This window comes from Cricetulus griseus, chromosome 6 (assembly GCF_003668045.3).
Source record: "Cricetulus griseus strain 17A/GY chromosome 6, alternate assembly CriGri-PICRH-1.0, whole genome shotgun sequence".
NCBI classification, from domain to species: Eukaryota; Metazoa; Chordata; class Mammalia; order Rodentia; family Cricetidae; genus Cricetulus; species Cricetulus griseus.
This window is the reverse complement of record NC_048599.1, coordinates 64,687,908-64,712,738: the sequence shown is the minus strand read 5'-3', so window position 1 is coordinate 64,712,738 and position 24,831 is coordinate 64,687,908. Positions and strand designations below refer to the sequence as shown.

Here is a 24,831-nt window from a genome sequence, read left to right as displayed (position 1 = left end):
GCTCAAACTGCACAACCAAAAACTGTAAGAAATTTGAGTATTTCATATCCGTGTTTTTATTATACTTGACATATACATTTTAATTGTAATGCTTCTTGCAGATCCACATTTAAAAAACCCTCAAAAGAAAAGGAGCTTTTATTCTAATTTAGCAGAAAGCACAACCATTGGTGTGGAGGCAAGGCAAGGACTGCTGCTTTCCATCCATAATTATCTATGTTCGACGCATGCTGCCACTCACGGGGGCTCTAGTAACATGCACAAAAGCACTGCGTGGGTTTCCACCTATTGTCTTCTCTTTATTCTGATTCCTTCTCCTCTTCTGAAAAGTGAGGGACAGATTTCTTTGCCACAACATTGTCCAGCCTCTTTCCTTGTAGATATGGATTGACACTCTGAAAAAAACAAAACAGAACAAAAAATCCTTTGGCATTACACTCCTTTGGCACTACACGTGAACCTCCTCCGACACAGACATCTCACACATAAGTGTAGAAGCATTTACCACTCCTTTGCCAAATGATGGTTCCAGGGAGTTGGTTAATACCTCAGTGCCCCATAATGCAGTATACAGTCTCACTGACAGATGTTACCAATAGTGTCTTTCATAAAACCACAGTGTTCTTGATCAAATGCAATGTAGCCTTTTTATTGTTATATTTAGCTTACAAGTTTGGGGTGAACCAGAAAAATTCTTGCTACTACCTTAGGTACCAAATCTCATGTGAAAGAAAATGATTATTCTGTGGTACTATTTAAGTGGGAGGGAGAATCTGAAATGCCTTAATTAATCCATAGGAAGCATGTTAAAGGAAAAGACAAATAGGGCCAAGTGGGAGTTAGTGTCTGAAGACTGGCCCATGGCTGCAACTCTTCTATGCATGCATTCTGTTAAACACAATTCATTATGAGATTTAGCAATCAAATCCAACCTTCCCTCGGTCAAACTTAAAAGGCAAAATAAAACACAAAGCCACCGGGAAGGGTCTTTGTTTTTTACTTAGGCCTCCATATTCTGGAATCTCATTTGTTGATGTGCTGAATGAGTCAAAGAGTTTCCATTGCTTCTCTAATAATATGATTTTTTTTTTTTGAGGTTTGGATTTGAACTGGTAACTGGAGCTGTGCAACATAATCTTTAGTGAGCAGGAAAAATTTCAAACGCTTTGGAAGGTATTTGTTTATTGAAGCTGCCTTCCAGCAGTGCAACAGAAATGTAAGAAACAGGCTGAGGTTACAGATGAGGAACCATCCTATTACAATGGTAAGCTGCTGTGAGTGAACAGACGCAGTTCTTGTGTGGGCCTGGCCTGCACAGTTCTCCTGAAAGGTCTTCAAAAGGCAAGGACTGGAACACATGAGTAGCCCTTGTCAATGGACTTCACATTCTGGTGTATAAAAACGTAAATCAGGGAGGACCCCAGCCACTCTGAAAAGCTGACTCACAAACAAGGTAAGGACTACAAAACAAGCGGTGTCTTTACATATTTGAAAAGAAGCATGTCACAAAAAGATAGATATCCCTAAAGTATTCAAAATAGTACGCTTCCTGTTGAAATTTGTCAAATAGCGTGCTCTGGCCCAACCTAAGGACTCATATAAGAAACTCTGAGTAGGCAGATGTACTGTGTTTGGAAAGAGTATATTCAATACTATAAATGCTTTTCAGTTTCATAACAGTATTGATTCTTAAAATTCTAATATGTTAAAAGAGAATTTCAAATATTCATATTTGTCAATTGTGGGACTAAGCAGCTGATAGACTGTTTAAGATAATTAGTGGATTCAAAATGGTAACAAGACACAGCTTTAGAGTTAATTTTTTTCAGAATCACTTAAAAGTGCATTGATCTTTTAGTTGCAAAGCAGCTAGAAATTCAAATGGCCTAGAGTAAGTGAAAAAAGTCACACAAAATAACCTGGAACCATCATTTGACAAGGAGGTGGCAAATGCTTCTGCATTTATGTGAGATATCTATGTCGGAGGTTCACATGTAATGCCAAAGATGTTAGGGATCCAGGTTCTTGCTAAGAAACTGTCATGGTGCAAGATAGGCTATCTAGACCCAGAAATGCCAAAAGTTGGAGGAAAGGGAAGAGGGAGATGCCAAGGCCAAGCCTTGACATTTTTTGGTTAATGTTCAATTATCAAACCAAGTGCTTTGTTTTAAGTGTGTTCTGAAGACCTCATGATGATACTTCCATATGTATGGTCACTCATGGTTAGGTCATATAGAAATTGCTATTCACATCTGACAACTGGAAGGACAGCTTGGGATGGAACCTTGCTTCCTGTCCTTTTCAACTCCCAGTAGATGGTGAACTTCATTGGAGTAAGCCTTAATTCTTCAAATAAGTGAGCTATGATTTCTTTATATTGATTCTTGCTCCAGAGAGGGTGGTTAAGATCGCCAATCAAGATAGGAACAGCAGCTGAGGCGTGGTAATGGGGGAGGGGAGGACTTTTGCTTCCTCATAAGTCTGCAGGGGCCCAGGGCTAAAGGAATGAGAATGGGCTTTATAGATGTCTGGGAATAGAAGGAACCTGAAACCCTGGGTCACAGTGACTCTTATTTTCCTAAATACTAAGCCTTGTCTATGTGGATGAAGTTGAGGCCAAAGTAAAAATCCTTTACAACATATGTCTTAGCCAGAATCTTGAGTTTTGGTAATCACTGGTCTCATGGAAATATGATCTAAAGTCAACCTAAGTTCCTCCAAGTCATGGCAGAAGGCACGGTGGGCCAGCAACTAGAGATAATTAAAACTGCATACTGTTATTATTTGGGGTCAGTCACTGGCCTTATTTGGAAATGTCCTTGCTGTACCATGGGGGATATTCAAGCCATCTTCCTGGTAAATTGTGTGTATTCTGAGCTCCTAGAATAGAATTTCTTGATGTTCTCTCAAGAACACATTACACCCTTCCTGTCACCATCTGCCATTGGAAGCTGTAATCACCAAGAAAAACCCTAATAACCCTGCTTATTCTCCCAGAGAAGATCTGCTTCCAGATGTAACAGCTTTCTGCTTCTTGAGTAGGAAATGGTCTGTGGGTCTTTTGTGTTTGTCAGACAGCTGGGGCCTTTTGATTAATACCAAGGCCAGAAACTCCACACTTCTGAAAACATTTTCTGATTGAACTTGGCTAAGCTCTTTAGATTGGGCACAATTGCCACTGTCTAGATTCCCAATTTCCCCTGAGATCCAGGTACTTGTTATTCCAAACAAATCATCAGTGGCCTTGGGTATACAGGTTAGTTTGCCTATTTTAAGTAAAATAATTGCTATAGTAGTAATGTACTGTACAATAGCAGGTCTTTTAGCCCTCTTGTTGGGTCAGATAAGAGGCCGTGTTCTGATCCTTCTGTCCAGTAAGGTACCAGTAGAATAGTAAGATGGACATTGACCACTGTTAAGTCTCAGGGCTATAACATGCACCAGAAACCAAATATGACTTGACATTCAGATTTATACCAAGCAACACCGTATAAGGAGTAGCAAAATGAAAACATAGAGACCAAAGGCCGTCTTGGACAATCCTCCCAAGAAGAGCTAACTAAGCCAGCACTAGACTTAGCAGTCAGCAAATGAGAAAGGTGCAATGCATGTTACACCATCCTGGCTAGGTGTATGTAGATATGTAGAAGAAATTCAGAATGACAGCCTGCAGTATGTACTTTCACACTTTGTTTTCCATCATGTGACTTACATAACTGATGCAGATGTGTGAGCCATTTCCTCCACTGGCTTCAGTGTATGTGAGGAAAGCTATGCCCTCAAATCCTCCCTGCACACTCCTACCCTCCCTTTGTGAGGTACCATTCCTGGTTGCTGGCCAGAAGGGAAGTAATGAGTATTCCACATCATGTCCTAAAGCTTAGGGAGGAAGCCATGCCACCCTAGAAACCAAGGGTATATCTGCTAGGTGTGGCCCTTGCCATACAGGATTTCTGATCTGTTCTTTGGTTTTGCATCAGAAAAGATTCTGCCACTTTCCCCAAACCAAACGCTTCAATTGCCCTACTCAGAAGCACTAAATGCCCCAGCAGCACCCGGCCCTTGTGTGACTTACCCTTCGCTTCCGCCTCTGCCCTCCCTTCATCTTCTCATAAAGGAGTTTCTTGTTCTAGAGTGGAGAGAAAAGAAAACACAAATGTACAAGTATGGATTGCATTTGGTAACTGTCTATTTTAAAGCGACACTTGGTGTGTCCCCTGGATATTTGCATACACATATTTTGGAAACAAAGCTAGATGAAAGGAATGTCGTGTCAGAATGACAGACCACAAGAGAAAAGCTGGTGACTGTGGCGCTTTTCACAAAGTCCTCTGCAGTGCCTCGAGGCACACAGTGTCATCAACAATCTCATAAACAGGGAAAGATGGCATGCTAAAATAGCAGGGTGTGGGAAGCTCATCTCCTCACTTTGAACCGTCTTTGTTTAAAATAAATAACTTTATCTCAGTATCTAATTCCCTTTTTATGAACTACACACATGACTGTACTCTGGAGCAGTGTCCGGCCATTAACAACAATCGTCTGTATAAATAAATGAGATGCTGACTTCTGCAGCCATCCCTCCCATGGCTCATGTGAGTGCCCCCATCAAGCCAATCACAGGACCATTTGGTCTATAACATTTTTAATAGAGTGAACCTTTTAAAAACTGCCAAAAAACTTCTTGGCAGAAGGGAGAGTTATAGTGTGTGTGTGTGTGGGGGGGGGGGTGCTTCTCTGTGACCACAGTTTGTTTAAGTGTTCCCACATACTGCTGTGTGTCAGGCACGGCAAACTTAAATGAGCTCTAGAATATCAGACACAGACTCAGCACATTGCCATCTAGTTGAGACAATAAAAGACAGAGAACACTTAACCTGAATGTGGAACCAGAGAAAGGGATGTGGGTGTTTCACTTGTATTCTTTTATTTTCAAATCATAATTGTAACTACAATACCCTAACACTGACTTGTAAGAAAAAGAGCCGACGGAGTTCTGGTGAAGAACAAGTTTAAACATCATTTGTATCCTCCGAACTGTCTGGTTATTAACTGAATATTTAAATGGTAGACTTGAAAATGAAAGTGACAAATGCCAAGAATGAGCTTCATTGTTTTCTTGCTCATTAAAACCCACCACCTGCCGTTTACAAATGCGCAGCTTTGCTTAACCTCAAATATCCAGGAGCAGGGAGTATGCCAGGAGCAGCACCTCCACAGGCACTGCCTGGGGCCATTATCTCTGGCTCTCTTGGGGTATGGAACAAGTAAATATCAGGAGGGAGAAAAGGTAGGTCTACTGACCTACCTTTTCCCATGAGAAGTCAGAATATTGTAGCTGGTCTCCACTTCAGTGTCTGAATATAAACGACAAGTCTAATGCACATAGAATGTTCTGGGTGCGCAGGCCAAAGTTGGAAAGGAGATTGGAGTAAAGAGGGTGAGGATAGCGACTGTTCACATATAATACTCCCTTCAACTGTCTGAACTGGAGGGAGGACAGAGGGGCCTGCCAGCTGGTGCAGTGGAGCCCACTGCCCATCAGTCCTGGCACAGTTCCAGCATGCTGCTAAATGAGACGAAGGCAGCAACATCTCAATCCCCCTTATGAATCTTGGGGAAAATTATAGGAAGAAGCAAAGAAGATCTGGAAATCTTCCTCTCAAAAATGTCCCTGCTTTCCTGGAGAGTTAAGGTCAGGACCAGCACGCTCATGCCCCCAGCCCCTTCATGGTGAATGTGTCTGGGCTTTGTCCATTAGCTCTGTGTCAGTGGGATTTGATGGCAGAGATTGGCAGGTGTGATGCGAATGAAAAAAGTACACAAAATGAATGAAAATAAATCAGCCACTTCCCTGACACCCACTTGTTAGTTCCTTGGGGAGGAGTGGCCTAATTTCCAGGAGCGCAGCTGGTTTAAGTTCATTAAAGGCTCTCCATTATGCCATCAAGATTTTGGACAACCCAGTTCCATTCCTAAAAGAACCCTGGGGGGATGGATAACTTTTTTAGAGAACTGTCTGATCCGAGGGCTAGGCTATAGAAAGTACAAGGATTAGTGATGCTAAATATCTGATTGGCCATGAAAGTAAGAATGTGTTCAAACAAGTGCTAGAGTTGTGTCCAAAGGAAGGAAAAGACAGCTTGAAGAAATTCCTACCTGTTAAATACAGGACATTTTGAACATCAAACTCAGTAATGATGAATCTAAAGAGGTACCAGATAAATAAGCAGGTTTATAAGCATTCAGAAGAAAGTGTATTAAGGCTAAAGGCTAACACCAGCCTTTGGCCACAGGCCTTGAAAATTGTAAGTGAAATGGGGCAAGAGGGTAATATCAACCTTTGGTCATAGACCCTCAGGATTGAGTTAGTTATGTACACTGTGGGGAAGGCAGCGAGTCCTAGGACAGGACCCCATAGCCCACATTATAAGGGATGAGTTATGAAGAGATACATATATTTACTGTGTTTGTTTGTAAAGATGGGGTTCAGTAGGATGCAACTTAGCAAATAAAGAAAGAACAAGAGAGCAAAGCTCATGAATCTACAACTACCATAGTTATAATTGATTCTGGTAAACACCACCAACGAAGTGGTTAGCAAATTGGCAAAACATATCGGTTAGCAGTGTCATGGAGATCAGAATATTTACAGTCTCACAGTAGTTTCCCACATGTTAACTAGTAATTTCAAATGATTTTATATTTAATTAATTTAAATATATTAAATTAAGTAAAATAATTTAAATATTAATTTCAAATATTTATATGCATGGACACCACTTTATTGAAGGGACTGAAGTTACCACTAACAGTTAGGGGACAAACTGACACCATGCAAACTGCTGAGGATATACATAAACACCATGACTACGAAGCAACCTAAAAAGTTGATCATGCGAAAACAGAGAGAATAAGTGACTGCCAGAGCTGGGGAGGGTGAGGGAGATGGAGAGACATGGTGACAACCCACAGGTACATGTAGTTGAAGGAGGAACAACTGCAAGAGCCCTTTAGCACAGTGGAGCAACCATCTTAACAATTACTGTATGTGTTAGAACAGTGGGGAGAGAGTACTCTAAACATTTTCAATGTCAAGATAAAAGCAAAGGAGCTGGACAGATGACTTAGCAGCTATGAGCACTGCCTGCTCTTCCAGAGGACCCAGGTTCCATTCGCAGCACTCACAGGGCAGCTCACACTGTCTCTAACTCCAGTTGCAGGGAATCCAGTGCTCTCTTCTGGCCTGTGTGTGTACCGCACACACATGCTGCATAGACGTACATGGAGGCATAGCACCCACACACATAAAATAAAATCGTAAAATGTTTAAAGAAATGAATGCAGTCTGAAGTTATACATAGGCCAATCACCCAGATCTGATTGTCACACATCAGGGACCTGTCATTGACATGACACACTGTACTCTATGAATATGTACAATTATTATGTGTCACCTCAAGGAAGAAATGAAAAACATTGCTCACGTCTAATAATATGGAAACCTAAGAGAAACCAGGGCTGGAGAGTACTCCAAAATTCAAACATGGCAGAGCCATGCAAGATAAAGTCGGAGAGGGACCATGTTCTTCCTGTCTCCCATGGCCCAGCTCAGGCTCTGATGAAAGTTGTACAAAGCACTGGAAAAGGAGAAACATTTGTTTTTCTGACATGATGAGCATTCAGAAGAAAGTGTATTAAGGCTAAAGGCTAACACCAGCCTTTGGCCACAGGCCTTGAAAATTGTAAGTGAAATGGGGCAAGGGGGTAATATCAACCTTTGGTCATAGACCCTCAGGATTGAGTTAGTTATGTACACTGTGGGGAAGGCAGCGAGTCCTAGGACAGGACCCCATAGCCCACATTATAAGGGATGAGTTATGAAGAGATACATATATTTACTGTGTTTGTTTGTAAAGATGGGGTTCAGTTTCTAGGTCTGTCAATCACAAGGCTACCCAGATCCCTGCCTTGCATTTTCTCCTCGATAGAATGACAGTGAGGAGGATGAGCAGCTGAGATGATGAGATGGGGTGATTGAGGTAAAATGCTAGCGTAGTGTCTGGCATGTAGCACGAGCTCCACAAATTTTATGATTTCCTATTATATAGCAATTATTAGTACCGTCCCATTACCCACCACAGGGCCCAGAAGTCACAAGGTGTATATTTATAAATGTGTCTTGATGCAGTAATAAGGAAAGAACCATGCAGGAAACAAGTCATACACTGATATTTGTAACGTGTGAATCATTGCTAAAGATGCAACTCAGCTCCAGTTAATATAAGAAACAGGGAGGTGGTACCATCAAGGAAGGAGGCAGGGGGATTCGTGTGCAGTTTGTTTGGGAGGTAAGGGTTTTGCGAGTTGAAAGGATAGTTGAGCTGCAGACTTGCTTGAGCCTCATCTTTTGTATAAACACCCAAGCTTCTTAAAAAAAAAAAGAGAGAGAGAGAGAGAGAGAGAGAAAGAGAGAGAGAAACACTCAGTTCACACTTCCATACAAAGATCAAGCAAACACTGTTTTATTGCTAGCTGGTAATGAGAAAATAAACAAGGAAACTGAAGGGTAAACAAACACATAATTAGAGCTGAGAAGAGGCATAGATGTCATTCCTTGGCCAATGATCTGTGATAGCACTTTTTATACTTGGTCGTAAATTCTACTCCAGCTCTGATGTGGACAGTGAACACGGGTGACAGAGAGAAGCACAAGGCAGTGTTCCAAGGAAGGAAAGGGAAGGGGGCAATGGGGATGTGAGTGGAATTTGGTGACAGGAATCTTCTGAGGAAGAGGACATGGTGGTTTGTATTAATCCCAGCGCCCTGAGGCAGAGGCAGGTGGAGTTCTGTGAGTTGAGATCTAGGCCAGCCTGGTTTACATAGTGAGTTCCAAGACAGCAAGAGCTACATAGAAAGACCCTGCCTCTAAACATACATACATACATATGTACATACATACATACATACATACATACATACATACATACATAAAAAATAAATCAATGTGGGAAAGAGAAGTTGCCCTCTCTTCCCTGCCATCACAGCACCAGACAGGCCCTGCCCATACTCAGACATTTCCTCAATTTCCATTCTTCTTGTTCTCAGATCCAGCCTTCCAGTTAGCCATGCTCCTCCCCTAGGACTTCAGTACTAGCTCTCCTTAGTCCCTCATCTTCTGCAGCTAAGGAACAATCAGCCCCACTGGTCTCACATAGTCCTCTGCCTTAGGTTTCCATCTTTCCTAGCAATGGGACCTGGCCTTTTACTGTATCAGTGCAAAACTGGGCTAATTTTATCTTCATGCCTTGCGTTTCAACCTGCTTCAAGACTGTGAACTTGTTGAAAGCACAGCACCACTTCTTGATGAATACTGTAGACTGAGCATCTTGCATAGTATCTAGAGTAAAGCAAGCTCGGAACCCATTGGCTTCCTTCTGAACCTGGTCCTTGCTACTGCCTGGCCATACCTTGCCCATCTATTGTGAGTCCTTTGCCAGTGGTCCTCTGGAATATCTGTTCTTTCCTTGTTTTTCCTTAGTCCTTTAGCTGGCACACAAATACCCAATGCATCTCATATTCTCTTTCTCTCTCTCTCTCTCTCTCTCTCTCTCTCTCTCTCTCTCTCTCTCTCTCTCCCCTTAAAATGCCTCACAAGAAGAGTTTTTATTATCCCTTCCATATAGACTGTCTTTCTGTCTCTCCCTCCCCCTTCATCTCCCAGGCTATGTCTACACCACCCTATTTAGCTTATTCCCTTTGAAATGGCACAAATTCTTACCTTCACCACTACATTTAGGACCACCATAAATGGAACTACTTTTTTACTTTCCCCATCATCTTTCTGTCTTTAGTCTCCCTCTATTTTCTCTTACTATTCCACTGGAATACATTTTAGAAGAGATTTTCATAATATCCATGGTATTTTTTTCTTTATGTTTAAATTATAACAGTAGGAGAAGGCTTGAAAAGAGTTCTACAAGACAACTCTCCCTAACAGAACTATGTATGTGGAGGAGGAGAGCGAGAAAGAGTGGGAGGGGCAGAGGAAGAGGGAGAATGATACAAATTGTAGATGCAAGGTTAACTCAAGAGTGTTGCTTTCCTCCCTTAATTTGCAAGCCAGAGGGAACTCAACTGACTCAATGCAACATGAAATAAGATTCTAGGAAAAAATCAAAGTGATTACTAATGAGGATAACTTTCTTCCTCCAAAACAATGCAGAAGGAAAGGAAAAGTTTGTTTCCAAGGCTTAAAGTGTACATTGCAACACAACAGTGTCATTAGCACTGTCTTGAGAAGGGATGGATGAGGTCAGAGGGGCTTCTGTCACCTGCAGTATCTTTGGAGGAAAGACTCCTCATTCACTCTTTTCACAGAGGAATTGACCACCTACTTTCATATGTGAATTAACACTGCTTTTCTCACATGGCTTCAGCATTGGATTACACAGGCCCAACCACGGGCACCTAGACACATTCCCATTCAGTTTTAATCTTCCTTGGCTCATTGTTCCAGCCTGTTGGGATCTTCTTGAATACCGACTTGGTCATCCCAGAGTGCTCTTTTCCAACTTTGTGTCAACCACTGAGAATCTAAGAGGTATGTGATCTGTGTTTTTCTTAGAAACATTGATTAAAAATGTGGAGTGGGGTAGCACTCAAATAGGCAGGGTACCCTCTACCATCTCCCTCCCCTCCTGATGAATTCTCCAACAATCTGTCTTCTGGTGATTTTATGTTGACTTGGCTGTGTCTCTTCACCTCTTCCAATGGGAGATCATAAAAGATCTTGTCAAATACTTCGATGAAGTCCAAGTGCACCATGCCCACTTCATTTCCCTCATTAAGCTGGCACAAAGATACATAATGCTGGCAGGGGAATAATATGAGCAGATCGACAAAACTTGTTTTTAGCACATCAGTGCCAAGTGGCCATGATTTCTCTTTCCAAATGCTTATAAAAACAACACCCTTCATTGACAGCTACCCATGGTTGCATGCAACCGACAGCAAGCTCACTGCCACACATCTGGAGATTGTCTCTCTTTCCACAAAACAGACTGATGTGTGCCTGTTTGCAACTCTGGATGTCTTTATTTCCTCGATTCTGCAAAGATATGCACATATCTTCTCCCTTCGTCTAGGGGTCCACATTACATATTTTCTCAGTGTCTTTTCCTTTGAAAAAGTCTTTTCCTTTTCATGGAGTCCTATGGGGTGGCATGAAGCACTAGAGAGACATGAGGATGTTATGACTCAGGCTGTGGGGTGTAGCAAAATAGAAGCTTCTGGAGAGTGTCCCTTTCAATGCACTCAGTATACTGCTCCATAGACATACAAGTGTGCTCTGGAATAATAATTGCATGGAGTCCACCTCAGCCAGAGATTTCTGAGGAATCAACTCCTAAATAATTTTTCCTCCCCATCGCCATGCATACTATTCATCTCTGGTATTACCAGCTCCAAGAGATCAAAGGGAAAACTACCAGCCACTGAAGAGGCACTTACCCACTTGCCCAAGCCTGGGTAGTCATGTTCTGGATCAAAAAGGTGCTGGTTTAGCTGGAATTCTCGACTGAATTCTGCAGTGTCAGGGGCATTTTCTAGACATCCATCATTGGCTGTGGACAAAGGTTTTTGAGAAATGGTCAACACATCTGTTGTCATTCTATAAGTTAACTTATCAGAAACAATTAGACACACAAAGGTCATAGTCTGTTCATATCAGACACTCCAAATCATGTTCTTTCTGGGTTCCAATCCCCCTCTGCTTGTCACAAGCAACCACTCCAGAAGCAAAGACCTGTTGGCTTCCCTCCAAATCCACTTCCCTTTTCTCCTTGGCACACAGCAAGGCTAATTTTCCAGCCTTTCTTTACAATAAGGTGGAATCATTTGCCTGAGCCCAGGGCAATGGAATGTAGGTAGAAGTGATATATTCTACTTCCAGGCCTGTCCCCAAAAACCTCCTTGTGATAGTCCACTTTCCCCAACTCTACCCCATGTGCCAGTCAGTATGCATGTAGCCAGCCAGGGCATGGAGTGGGGACATCAAGAGTCAAGAAAGCAGAACCATCTACTGATGGAGTCCACAAGACTATGAAGTAGATCACTGTTAATCTACCTCTATCATTTCCTTACCTCCCTGTGACAGGACTTCACATAGTGAGAAACAAGTTTCTATTGGAAAGAACTTCTAGAATATTTCATTTACTTCAATGTCAAGTGTTTCCTTAGGAGATGCCTTTCCACCCACATGAATCCCTCTGTTTCTCTTGGGTGATGTCTTCATGACCACTCTAGTGCCTTCAGACAGGTCTTGGTGCTGTGTATTACAGCAGCAGTGGCATGTGTTTTACAGTCAAGCTTAATGATCAAATCCCAGCACTTGTGGGGTTTTTAAAAATTAACCTGGCTTCTCTAATTCTGTTCACTTACCTGTGAGATACAAATAATCAAATATTTACCTAGTTGCCCTAAGAAATGAAGGTGACCAAGTATGGTACTATTGTCAAATGGGAGGTTTGCAGTATAATTAAAGCCCCTTTCAGCCACCTCCTTTTAAATGAAAGTTTCTTCCAAGATAGCTCTTTTGTTGTTATTGTTTATTTTGCTTTCATTTTGATTGCTACCTTACAGAGAGCCTTACTCTGTGGCTCAGACTGGCTTCAAACTCATAATCTTCCTGCTGTCACTGCCTGCTGAGGCTTCGATTACAGGGCTATGCCATAGTGCCCAGCTTGATGGGTCACTGAAGTACTTCCCATTCAAACCATTATCTTTCCTGCTTCTATTCTTCTTCTAGAAGATCCATGATAGCTGGTATGGTCCCCTAAAAGTGAGTTTTTAAAACTTCCTGCTTCCAATGTATTTTAGACAACATCTTTAAAAAGAGGAGAGAAATAGGTGCAGAAGATCCATCTCAATGGTTGAGGGTATATATAGGACCCTGAGTTCAAGTCCCAGCATCATAAAAACAAGGTATAGAAGGAGAGGTGAAGACAGAGGCTGAGAAATTTTGTGCAAGGCCAGGGTAGGAAGGAAGCCCCGCCCCCTCCTGCTCTTTCAAAGGGATAATGACCTGTCAAAGTCAACACTGAGAGGAGATCTATTTGCAATTAGGGAGGCTGTCTAGCTCTTGGGAGGGACTAAAGTCTCTAGACATGCAGTGTCTCAGTCCTGAGCACCAGGAAGCTGGTGTGGAAGTTATTAGTTCTGCAAACAATTCCCCAATGTGACTCCCCACTTCTCACTGAGCCATTTCTAATGTCTTTATCATGTGGGAATGGGATACCAGGCAGAGTGTGGGAATGCAGCAGCAGTTTTGTAACCTTTTGGTAACTCTTTCTCAAGTACCTTGAGATTGAGCAGTAGTGATGAAGCCTTGCTGGGGGGCCTGGCTGAGATTTGGGGGGCTGAAAATGTGCTCTAGAAGTCACCTTCTAGCCCTGCAGTCAAGAGTTGGATTCTAGGAGCTGCACTGCTCTATGCAGGGAGATGGGTGATGATTCAGGCAAGAGCAGGGCAGGTCAGGGCAGGGCCAAAGTTCTAGTTTGTGTTAGTCAACTGTGCTGTTCTGTATCACAAATGTTGGAAGGTGGTCTCAAGAGATTCTTCTCCAAGAGTTGCTAAATTTAGTAAACAATTTCTAGTTTTAGATTGCCAGTTGTGTCAGCAAAACAATGTGGTGTATGTCAGCTACATGGAACGGCAGCGAAGGCAAAAGCAGATTCTGAGGCAGAGCCTAGCGCTGGGATCACTCTGGTTTGCTCTTGTTTGTGTCCTAAGTGCATACACAGAGTGCTATGTCACTCAGGTCTTGCTTGGGATAACCCGGAACCACACTGTATATTTCTTTAAGGTTTTGGGTGGGTCATATTTCTATAGATGAAGAGACTGAAGCCTAAAGACACACTGTGTGGTTAACCCTGGGACTCAGATCTCTTGGCTCACACTCTGGATCTCTTTCCCTTATCTTCTAAAAGTAGTTTTCAAACTTCAGTGTGCCCCAAGGCCAGTCACTACACACACAGGCATACAGCGTCTGCTTCAGTAAGTCTGATTCAGCCAGGAGATCTGCATTTCTAGCAAATTCCCAGGCTATGCTGCTGCTGCTGGCCCAGGGCCCCCACTTCAAGAACCTCTGTGCTATACTCTATCTTACCAACTTTTCCAGAACCCCCACTCTGAGACAGTCTCTCTTCCTGCCTATCCAGCACCCTACAAGCAAGTAAAAGGTGGCTGATGGGCTTGCTGCCAGGCAGTGACTAAAGATTTCCTGTCATCTGGGGCCAGCCACCTCACACTGGCCCAGTCATATCCAACTCCCATGTTGCTCCACCCAACATGGGAGCTCTGTGCTTCAGGGAAGAGAGAAGCCTCACCCTAAATAAAAGGAGGAAAACTCTTCAGAGAGAGCTCACATTGTAACTGGGGTCAGAATTTCCAGTTACCTCCCGTTATAACCCAAGGCCATGTTCCTTACCAGTCTTCCCAAGAGGACAGGGATTTGGAGGGTCTGGGTAGCCTTGATCCTCGCTGAAGTCCTTAGGAATGTTGTCACCAGTCAACTCTGCCACTATGTTAGGGATGTTGCCAAAAGGACCTAGGTGCTGGAGACCCTCATGAGCTCCACCTGCAGTGGGAGGAAACGTCTTGAAATTGACATTTACTCAGCAGACAGTGTGGACAAAGCACTGTGCTTGGTGAGCAAGGGAAATACAGCAGATGCTTCCTGCCACCTTGAGGTTTGGGATTTAGCTGCAGAAACGGACACACAGTATACATCGATCATTTCTTCAGAATGTGAATTGCACATGGCTCTCACAGAAATGTTAAAACCGGGTTATGGAGCTTAGAGGAGAGACAGTTCCCTTTAGCTGGTGGGATGATTGGGTTTTTTGGATGCTCACATAGGTGACCAGGTCTCTGGAGTTGAGTATGGATGTGAGTGGGAACGAGGGTCACACTTAGAGGCAATTGTCACAGAGGCCTGATAGATGGAAAGACATAATGGGGGGGGGGATTAAAGAAAATCTCACTAGCATCCTGCCACCCCAACTTAACAACTGAAAATTTGATTGTTCCAACTGTTCTCTTCTGTATATATTTTTTCTACATAAATCTTTACAGGGGCAGAGGCAGTGGCTCAATGGTTCAGAGTGTTTGCTGCTCTTCCAGAGGATCTGAGTTGGGTTCCCAGCGTCCACAGTCAGAAGTGACAACTATCTGTAACTCCAGCTCTAGAAATCTGACAGCCTCGTGTGGCATTAGTAGGTAGCCACCCTTATGTGCGCACTCGTGCGCACACACACACACACACACACACACACACACACACACACACACAAATAAATGTAAAAAATGTAAATATTTTATAATTTTTATTTCATATTAAATCACAAGATTCTTTCCATTTGCAGGCCTGTGCCCCATTTCTGAATTTATGAAGGACAATGTTGTTTTCTATCTCATCAGTGTACCATGACACATTCACTATTCCTCTATTGTGAGACACTTAGTATTTCCCAATTTACTTTTGGACCTTAATTTTTTCCATATTTTGGATTAATTTTCATCAGGATAAGTTCCCAGAAGTAAGTCAAATTACTAGGTCAGATGCTATAAACATTTTTATGGCTCATGATACTGTACTGCCAAATGTTTTCCAAAAAGGAGGTACTAATTTATAAAATATCGCCAAAACATGAAAGTACCATTTTTACAACATCCTCACTAACACTGGGTTTCATAAAATTTCATATTTTTCTTGCTCATTTAAATGGATTTGACTGCCAAATCAAACGAATATCTTCCATATGTTTATTTACTGGTTTTATTTGCCTTTTTATGACTTGTTTGTTTATGCTTCTAGAATTACAATGTTTCTCTTATCAACTTGTACAAACATTTCACTTAATAAAGATATCAGGCCTTTGTCACATTCTCTGCTAGCATTCCCCACATTGTCTAACTTTGAATTCTGGTTGCTATTATAATATTTTGCTAACATAAGCTTTTAATATTTGCATAGTCCGAGTTGTTTTTAAATCTCCTTTGTAATTTCTTTTTAACTGTCTAGACTTGTAAAATCATTGCCTCTTCAGAGTTATGACTAACATTTGGATATTTTAGTTTACTTTTAAAAAATTAACTCTATAATCCATTATTTATTTTAGCTGTTTAAAATAGATAACCTATTATCCCATCTCATTTGTCCAATGACTGTTTTCATTTCCTTCGTGCCAGCAACAGAAGTCCAAGCGCCTGATCCATACATACACAGACAGGGCAGTGAACCAGACGAAGTTCCCATGGTAACTTATTTTACTGTACCTACTGTGCCTTTTGACTGCAGGACTACTTCACTTGTAAGATTGACTTTTTTTTTTTTAATTAATTTGCTTTTTACATTCCAATCACAGTTCCTCCTCTCTCCTTTCCTCCCACTCCGTAACACTGACACTTTACAAGGTTGGGAAATTTCCTTTGGCCAGACCCTTTCTTAGGAAGACTTCGTATTTTCAACTGTTAGGAAACTGGTGCCCCTCCCTCATAGCTGCATTAATCTATGTATGTGGTGGCCACAGACGTCCAAAGTGGGGGGTTCTACTTTAAATCATCGGATGACCTGTTGTGCATTAATTCCATGTCCACAAGAAGCATGACCTTCCCCTTTGTCCACCTTACCTAACTAAGTCCAGCCAGGCAAAGCTCCCTTGACCCTGTGTGACTACACTGGTGTTGTCTTTTTGGCCAAACCCGATCCTCTTTGGATAGGCATGTTGTTTTCTTTGGGGTTGTAAACATATCCAACTAGGATCATCATGGCTAGACCTTGGCATCTCTCTGAGGTATTTTTCCATCACTGTCTCTGTTATGTTTGATTCAAGTTTAACCTTAAAGGGACAAACTTACTTCCCTTAGTAGCATTAGCCTTCAAATATAGACACTGCCAACATGCTGGGTTACTTTGCTTGTACTTATACTGTATTCCATTACTCCACAATAAGAGTGGATGTCTACAAGATTTATATATTAAAAAAAAAAAATGGTTGGGGCTTGCAAACTTGCTCAGTGGTTAAAAGAAGTGGTAGCTCTTCCAGAGGAGCCGAGTTTAATTCTCAGCACCCACACAATGACTCAGAACCATCTATAGCTCCAGTCCTAAGGCATCTAAAATGTCGTTCTAGCATCCATGGGCACTGCATGTACATTGCACACACATACACGCTGGCAGAACACCCACACATATAAAATAAAATAAGTTCAAAGTTCTGTTTTGTTTTGTTTCTGGGCAGTGGTGGCACACACCTTTAATCCCAGCACATGAGAGGCAGAGGCAGGCAGATCTCTGAGTTTGAGATCAGTCTTTTCTACAGAGTGAGTTCCAGGACAGCCAGAGAAACCCCACCTTGAAAACCAAAGAAACCAATCAACAAACAGGCATTCCTTTTGTGGATCACTTTAATTATGTGAACATTTAAAGTAAGCTATTTTGTGTAAATATAGCCAATATTCAACATTATTTATATAGTTTTATGTCCTTTTTCATATTTCATCATAATTCACATTAAAATATATTTGCTAAAAATCTACTATGACTAATAAGTATCTGTCAGCCTCTTATTTCTTACTATTTTCAAGCCAGCACTCTAATGCTATGTTAGTTAGTGTGCCCACAGGAATAAAATTCTTCATTTTAATTCTGTAGGTAATTGTTATGATTTGTAATTCTGTTATTAGCTTGTTACTCTCATTCCTCTAATTTGATCTGTCTTTATTTTTAACCACTCTGGATCTTCATAAAGTGTTATCTAAGTCACACAGTGCTTTCAGAAGTACTCTGGGAATACTTGCTTTTTTTTCCCTGAATTAATTTGTTTTTCCAAATTAACCTACAAACTGCAAAGGTTAAACCAATAGATCAGTGCATTTGGTATTGATATACTTGAAGCTTAGTATAACCTTGGCTCTGTAACCACCACTGTGCTTGTTACAGGGCAAGCTCTCTGGTATGTCAATACATGTCTCTGCTTCTGAAAGCGCCCTCGACTTAAGTGCCAGGAATTATCCAACTTGGCTCAGAGAGAACGCATGTCTTAATGCTCCATTAGTAATTAATGAAGGAAGCAAACATAGTTTCCTTCATGGAAAGCCTGCCAGAGCTCTGTTTACCTCTGTGCCGGTGCCACTTACATGAATGTAGCACTTGTTAGGAAGCAACAGATGTTTAGAACCAGGTAGATCTACTGGAACACAAACTTCTTTTCAAACCGTACTTAACGACATCAAATCCAGATGCACTCACTGAGGCAGGAACCCTGGGGGACATGCAGATGTCAAAGACACTGTCCTGCGCACATCTAGAAAATAAGCTTGAAAATAGTGGCATGTGCAACCAAATGCTGCTTTTCTGATTTGGTACATCGTTTAGAACAGGTCTGTGACATCACATGCTAAATCAGCCAAAGTGCTGTGATACCACGGGTTCTGCTCTGTCGGTTTACCTCAGCTTCCTTAATCCTCTGACATTATCCAAACATGCGTTTAAAAATCATTTTCAATCAATTTAAACTACTTATTGAACATAGTCTATGTATCAAGATTTAGACAAAACAGATTATCTAGATTGAGTATTAGACGGTGTGGTGGTTTGAATGAAAATGGCCCCCATAGGCTCATAGATTTGAATGCTTGGTTACCAAGGAAGTGATACTATTTGAAAGGATTGGGAGGTAAAACCTTGTTGAAGGTGATGTATCACTGGAGGTGGGTTCTGAGGTTTGCAAAATCCCAGACCAGACTCAGTGGCTTTCCTTTTCTGCTACCTGCACCAGGATGTAGAACTCTCAGCTACATCCCCAGCACCATGTCTGCCTGCATGCCACCATGCTTCATGCCACGGCAATAATGGACTAAACTTCTGAAGCTGTAAGCCAGCTCCAATTAAATGTTTTCTTCTGTAAGCGTTGCTGTGACTAAGGCAGAGAGTCAGCTGTAAACCAGATTATTGTGGATGCTGCTTTCATTGAGTTCTAGTATTTAGTGAGGGGGTGTGGAGACAGACATGCACAACACAGCCAGCTGCAATGCATGTATCACAAAACTGGGAAGCTACAGGATGTTACCATTGTATAGAGAAGTATGTAGCCCGGTCTCAGGGGCATGAAGGTCTTTCTGCAGGAAACAACACGCCAATTATTTTATTAGTGCTATAGAACATGAAACTGTGACAATGTGGTGGTTTCTGTTCTCTAGCTATTTCTACAGTCTACTTGGTTATTCAAAATAACACAATGAAACAACGAACAGGATATGCAATCCAGTGTGGCTATGCATGGCATAGGTATCATGACATCACTGTGCAGGGGTAAGCTGCAAGGAAAAGAAGCCTGCTTTAAGAATGCTGTTGAGGCTCAGGAGCGAAATTACCAGGACCAGGATCAGGATGACCACAGCAGGAATTGAAGTTTCTAGCAATACACACAAAGCAGTCAGAAGTCTGTGAAGCTTCCAAACAGTAGTGATCTGAGGGGTTTGAGAAAATACCAGTGGTAAAAACAAGATCTTTTTTACTAACACCTTTGAAATTATTTCAGATAATTAATTCTGTCCTGTGATGAGACATTACACCTGTAACACTCTACAAATAACTCTGGAAGAAATAATACCTAATTCTTGTTAAATGAGATTTGAGGCCAGTTTTATTTGTATAAAGTTTATGTAGTAAAATTGGTACCAGACCCCCATTTCCAAAATTTTGATAATACAGACTCATTGACAGGTGTGTGTGTGTGTGTGTGTGTGTGCGTGCGTGCGTGCGTGTGCGTGTGTGTGTGTGTGTGTGTGTGTGTGTGTGTGTGTGTGTGTGTGTGTGTGTGTGTTGTCACAGCAGTGACATTGTATTTAGTTATAACTAATGTAATCTAGGACTTTAAGTGGGTGGATGGAAGGGATGTAAAAAATAAGCAAAGGTCACCTGAGTTGGACTGATCTGCATGAAAGCCTGTCTTAGTTAGGGTTCCCATTGCAGTGTTGAAACACCATGACCAAAAGCAATTTGGGGAGGCAAGCATTTATTTGGCTTACACTTCAACATCACTGTTCATCACTGAAAGAAGTCAGGACAGGAACTCAGACACGGTAGGAACTTGGAGGCAGGAGCTGATGCAGAAGCCGTGGAGGAGTGCTTCTTACTGGCTTGCTCCTTATGGCTTGCTTAGCCTACTTTCTTCTAGAACCCAGGACCACAGCTCAAGGGTGGCCCCACCCACAATGGATTGAACTCTCCCACATAATCACTAATGAAGAAGATGCCCCACAGGCTTGCCTGCAGCCCAATCTTATGGAGACATTTTCTCAGTTGAGGCTCCTTCCTCTCTGATGATCCTAGCTTGCATCAAGCTGACATACAACTATGCAGCAAGAGCCCTGTTGCAACATTTCCATGGTTGCCTGTTCTGGAGTACTCCATCAGAGTCTGCCACTCTTTCAAGCACACCCTACTCTCTCCTACACCTCTATCCCATGATTTTTTCCTGGATTCTGCTCACACCCCTTTAAGCGGCAGCTCAGCAGTGCTTCTTAGTTTCAGCCTCTCCCTAGACTCTGCTTCCTGACAACCTCAGTTCCCTGCTTCCCCACCAATGTACTTGTCTGTCTCCACACAGCAATGATGGCAAGAGACACCCCTCAGAGTCCAGTACCTCCAAATCTCATTGACTGGAATGGAATTTTCCTGGTTAATTAAAAACTGCTTTTAGCTTCTAATTCACTTTCATATTTAAGCGATTTGGGCTCACTGTCAGTATGTAATAAGGGAAAATAAGGGAAAAAATCATAAAAACTGAATAGCAACAAATCACCAAATTTTATCTAGCCTTGACCAGGTATGGGCTTTCTGGTTCACTGAAATGATTTCTAAGGTTTTCATACAGTAGATCTATAGCATCACACAGTACTCTGAAGTCATTTGACTCCTGTGAGCAAATTTTGAATGCAGAAAATCCAAAGTGAGGTTCTCAGTTTTGGTGTTTCATCTCACTTTGTTAGAGAAGACGAATCTCCATGTACAGTTCCATGTTGGTCAGAAACAAGCTCAAATAAGCAGACAGATCTTGCCTCCCCTCGTTCCCTCCTCCTCCACCCCCTTCACCCCCACCCCCATGCTCACTTTGGGTCATGTTATGGTTTCAGGAGTTCCAAAGCCCTTTTCTATTCTGTGGAGAGCTCTATTGAGGTCAGTAGAGCAAGGGCTACTTCTCTTAAATAAGAGAATTCTGGAATATGGTTATTTGCCTAAAGCCCTTCAGCAAGTTTATAGTCTGCCGTGTAGTATTCTGAGGCTCCAGCACGCTGTGCACTCTGAATGACACCAGGAACATGCTATGGGGCCTTGTGCAGTGCATGCACTCTCTCTCCAGAGGTTCCCCAGTGGTTAAGATCAGCTTTCACTCTGGAGCAACAATGGCTTGTCAGGATACCTGGGGTCTCTGGTAGTTTCTAGCTCCCTCAGGGGTCCAAAATATGTCAGTGACCAGGGGGTTTGTCTTCCCACTGCAGAATAAGATAACAGCAGAAACACTCTGAGATGGGAAGCCAGCCCCTGTCCTCGCTCCCACAGTTCCTTCCCACAATCTCTGATTGTAGCCTCATGCCAGAAGGCTCAGCATGTCCAGACGGCACCCCTGCCCGGCAGACTTCGCCTCACAATTTGGTAACACCCTGACAAGCTTACAGCCAGCAGAGATCCAGCAGTACCCCATGCCCCATGCCGAGGCTGTCTGTGGAGTCATGTAGCTGGGCATCAGTGCTGGGCAATAAAGGAGAATTGTGGCGGGGCAGCCTGGTGCCAAGGAGCTAGTCACCCACCTCATAAAAGGGGAGTTCCGTGAGGAGAGCCTGGCAGGGAGAGTGCATAGACTCTTCAATACCAGCCATTCAGTGGAAGGGAAGGGATCCAGCAGTTTTCACTTATGTTGCCACAAGCTGCAGGCACTAAAAATACACTCTGCAGTCCCGTCCTGAGTTCCATCAGCGCCTCCATCCATCGCCTAGGAAGCCACCACCAGCTTTCTTTTGTTAATGTCTGGGAGACTGGAGCAACCACAAAAGCTGTTAAAGGTGGCCAAACTTCATCTTCTCTCTCTCTCTCTCCCTCCCTTTCAGACTCTTCAGAGAGAGCTGAAGGGACAAGAGAGGCCTCGCCTCTATTAGACATTGGAGAAGTGAGGAGAGAAATGGGGGCTCTCAGCCTGCAACTAGGACAAAAAGAAGTAAAGAGGGTAGAGGTATCTGAGTTCTCCTTCTAGAGGCCACAGACCAGGTGTGGAGGGTGAGGAGGCTGGACACTGTGCATGTGAAGTATTAGGAGACACAAAGGCACTAAGATGGACTCGTGATCCAGGAACTCTGAGGTTTTACTCAAGACCATCTCCTTTGCTCTGATAGTTTGGAAATTGTCCCTGCCCCACATACACACAACTTGATGTACACACACACACACACACACACACACACACACACACACACACACACACACTTTAAGGTGTGTGACTTTTGTTTATGTTGCATTTGTTTAACTCTGTGAAGCTGTGGTTCTTTGCCTGTCTAAAACATCTGATGGTCTAATAAAGCAGCCAATAGCAAGGCAGGAGCAAGGATAGGCGGGGCTGGCAGGCAGAGAGTATAAACAGAAAGAGGAACAAGGAAGTGAGGAGCAGCAAGAAGAAAACAGGAGAGGAGGAGGACTTCAGGGACTAGGCATCCACCCAGCCAGCCAGTCAGCCAGCTAGCCAGCCAATCACAGAATAAGGAGGAAAGTAAGATATACAGCAGTTAGAAAGATAAAAGCCCAGAGGGAAAAGGTAGATGGGTTAATTTAAGAAAACCTGGCCAGAAACAAAACAAGCTATGGTTGGGCATTCTAAGAATAAGCCTCCATGTGTGATTTATTTGGGTGGTGGATCCCTCAAAAAGGTGTGTGTGTGTGTGTGTGTGTGTGTGTGTGTGTGTGTGTGTGTGTGTGTGTGAGAGAGAGAGAGAGAGAGAGAGAGGGGGGGGGTAAAAAAAACACAACACACAATAACGAATGTTCTAAAATTCAGGCACATTATGAAAAGACACTATTTCCTTAGCTAAGAAGGCACAGACAACAGGAAGAACCATTATGGATTCCTGATGTTTTGCTTTGGCACTGGCTTCAAGCATACCTGCTGCCATATCGTGCAATTCCTTAATCTACCAGTTAGATCCCAGTTTCCTCCAGTCTAACATGGGAATGAGATGCTTGAAGGAGAATGAAATCGGACACTATGTGTTACACAAAATGCTCACCTCCGTGCTATGGCTCACCAAGCACTTAGTAGGTATTAGCTGCTTTTTACTACTACGCAGTCATCATTTCCCAACAGCACAATTCACAGAACCAAATTTAATCATCCTACATATCTTTCATTCTAAAGCCACTGTAGTACCACAAAACAGTTACATCTCTGTATCTGAGGTTTGGAGCTATAGCAGCTCAAAACAGTTGGAACATTTTGCTGACATCCATGAGCCCTCATCAGTTAAAACTAGCTATATTACTATGTGAGCTCGTTCTACTCATTGTTCTCAGAGCAGTCCTTCCCAAACTTACACTGCTCTTGAGGAGCCCCCCTCTCATTAAAGGGGACAAAAGATGCCCATTTGGACAAACATTGACAAAAGTGCCCAGCTGGTAGGGCAGAGCATGAGCACATGGAGGAAGAAAGACATGTTCATGAGGAAATGAGCATGCCACCCTTCCCTCTTCGAACATGGGTGTTGTCCTCCACCCTATTAGTGAAAGATGTTTAAAATGGACAGGGCTTAGATGGCAATAATTATACATTCCTTTGACTCATGATATATGACCCTAAAGCACACAACATTGGTAAATAGGGGAGAAAAACAAAGGGATGATTCTATCTATGCCCACTTGACTTCTCCTTGATTTGCCTCAGGGCAGGGCCTGGCCTGGGCAGTTTGCTTACAATCCTTGCACCCCACTCTCAAGTTTAAGCCTGGCCTTTCCCAAGTTCAGTCCCACAAGCCCACAGGGAGATATCTGCTTGGGGTGAGTCTGGCAGACCCACAAGTGATGCTTATTTTTCAGATGTTTGGGTTGAAAAGCACTTGTTTTCATTCCTCTTCTTGCCTCTGCCTTCTCCCCCTCATACTAGGAGCTAAAACTCATACTAGGATCTAAAACCCTTCAAGACCAGAGGCTACAAGAGCTACTCAAGGCCACTCGAGCAGTGAATGCAGGATGGAGGAGCCTGGGTGCATGGCATTTGGAGGTTCCACAGCTCCATGTGGTCCCAATTTAGGATCCCAGGCAAAGTTGTTTATTTTAGAAAGGCTTTTCAGTTCACTTTTAAGGTATTTTGCTTAGACACTGCTTGCTTTTCAAAAGAAGAAAAATGTCCATTTCTTTTTTTTTCACCAAAGTGTGTTTGTTTTGGCTGTTTACTCAATTGCCAAAGTTCAAATTTTATTCTATGAATTTAATTTTCGTGAAGCCACCATGAGTCCTGCCTCTCTCTCTACATACAAAACACAAAGAATAAAACAGAATACTCTGGATATGAGACAGTTTCTGGGAGACTTGAGAACCTGGTAGGTTTAAGGAAAGCCATTTTGAGTAAGTGATGTGCAGAAGCGCTTCTAGCTCCTTCATATAACTTTTATTTTTTATCTGAAATGAAGAATCGGCTCTCATTGAATTATATAGAGGCCAGGCATACCTTTCTACTGATGTCAAAGGCCCACATTTGATGCTTTAAAAACTTTATTCTTATTCCA

General features: G+C 42.6%; 1 protein-coding gene across 1 annotated transcript; it reads right to left on the bottom strand.

Annotated features, from left to right (window-relative positions):
* Positions 1-32: 32 nt before the first annotated feature.
* LOC100758036 (neuroendocrine protein 7B2) lies at positions 33-23,226 on the bottom strand. The gene is made up of 5 exons (XM_035447051.1): positions 23,217-23,226; positions 14,489-14,674; positions 11,512-11,624; positions 4,076-4,129; positions 33-395 (listed from the first exon to the last, which is right to left on the bottom strand). The coding sequence occupies exons 1-5, from the start codon at positions 23,224-23,226 to the stop codon at positions 300-302; spliced, it is 459 nt and encodes a 152-aa protein (XP_035302942.1). The 3' UTR covers positions 33-299.
* Positions 23,227-24,831: the final 1,605 nt, after the last annotated feature.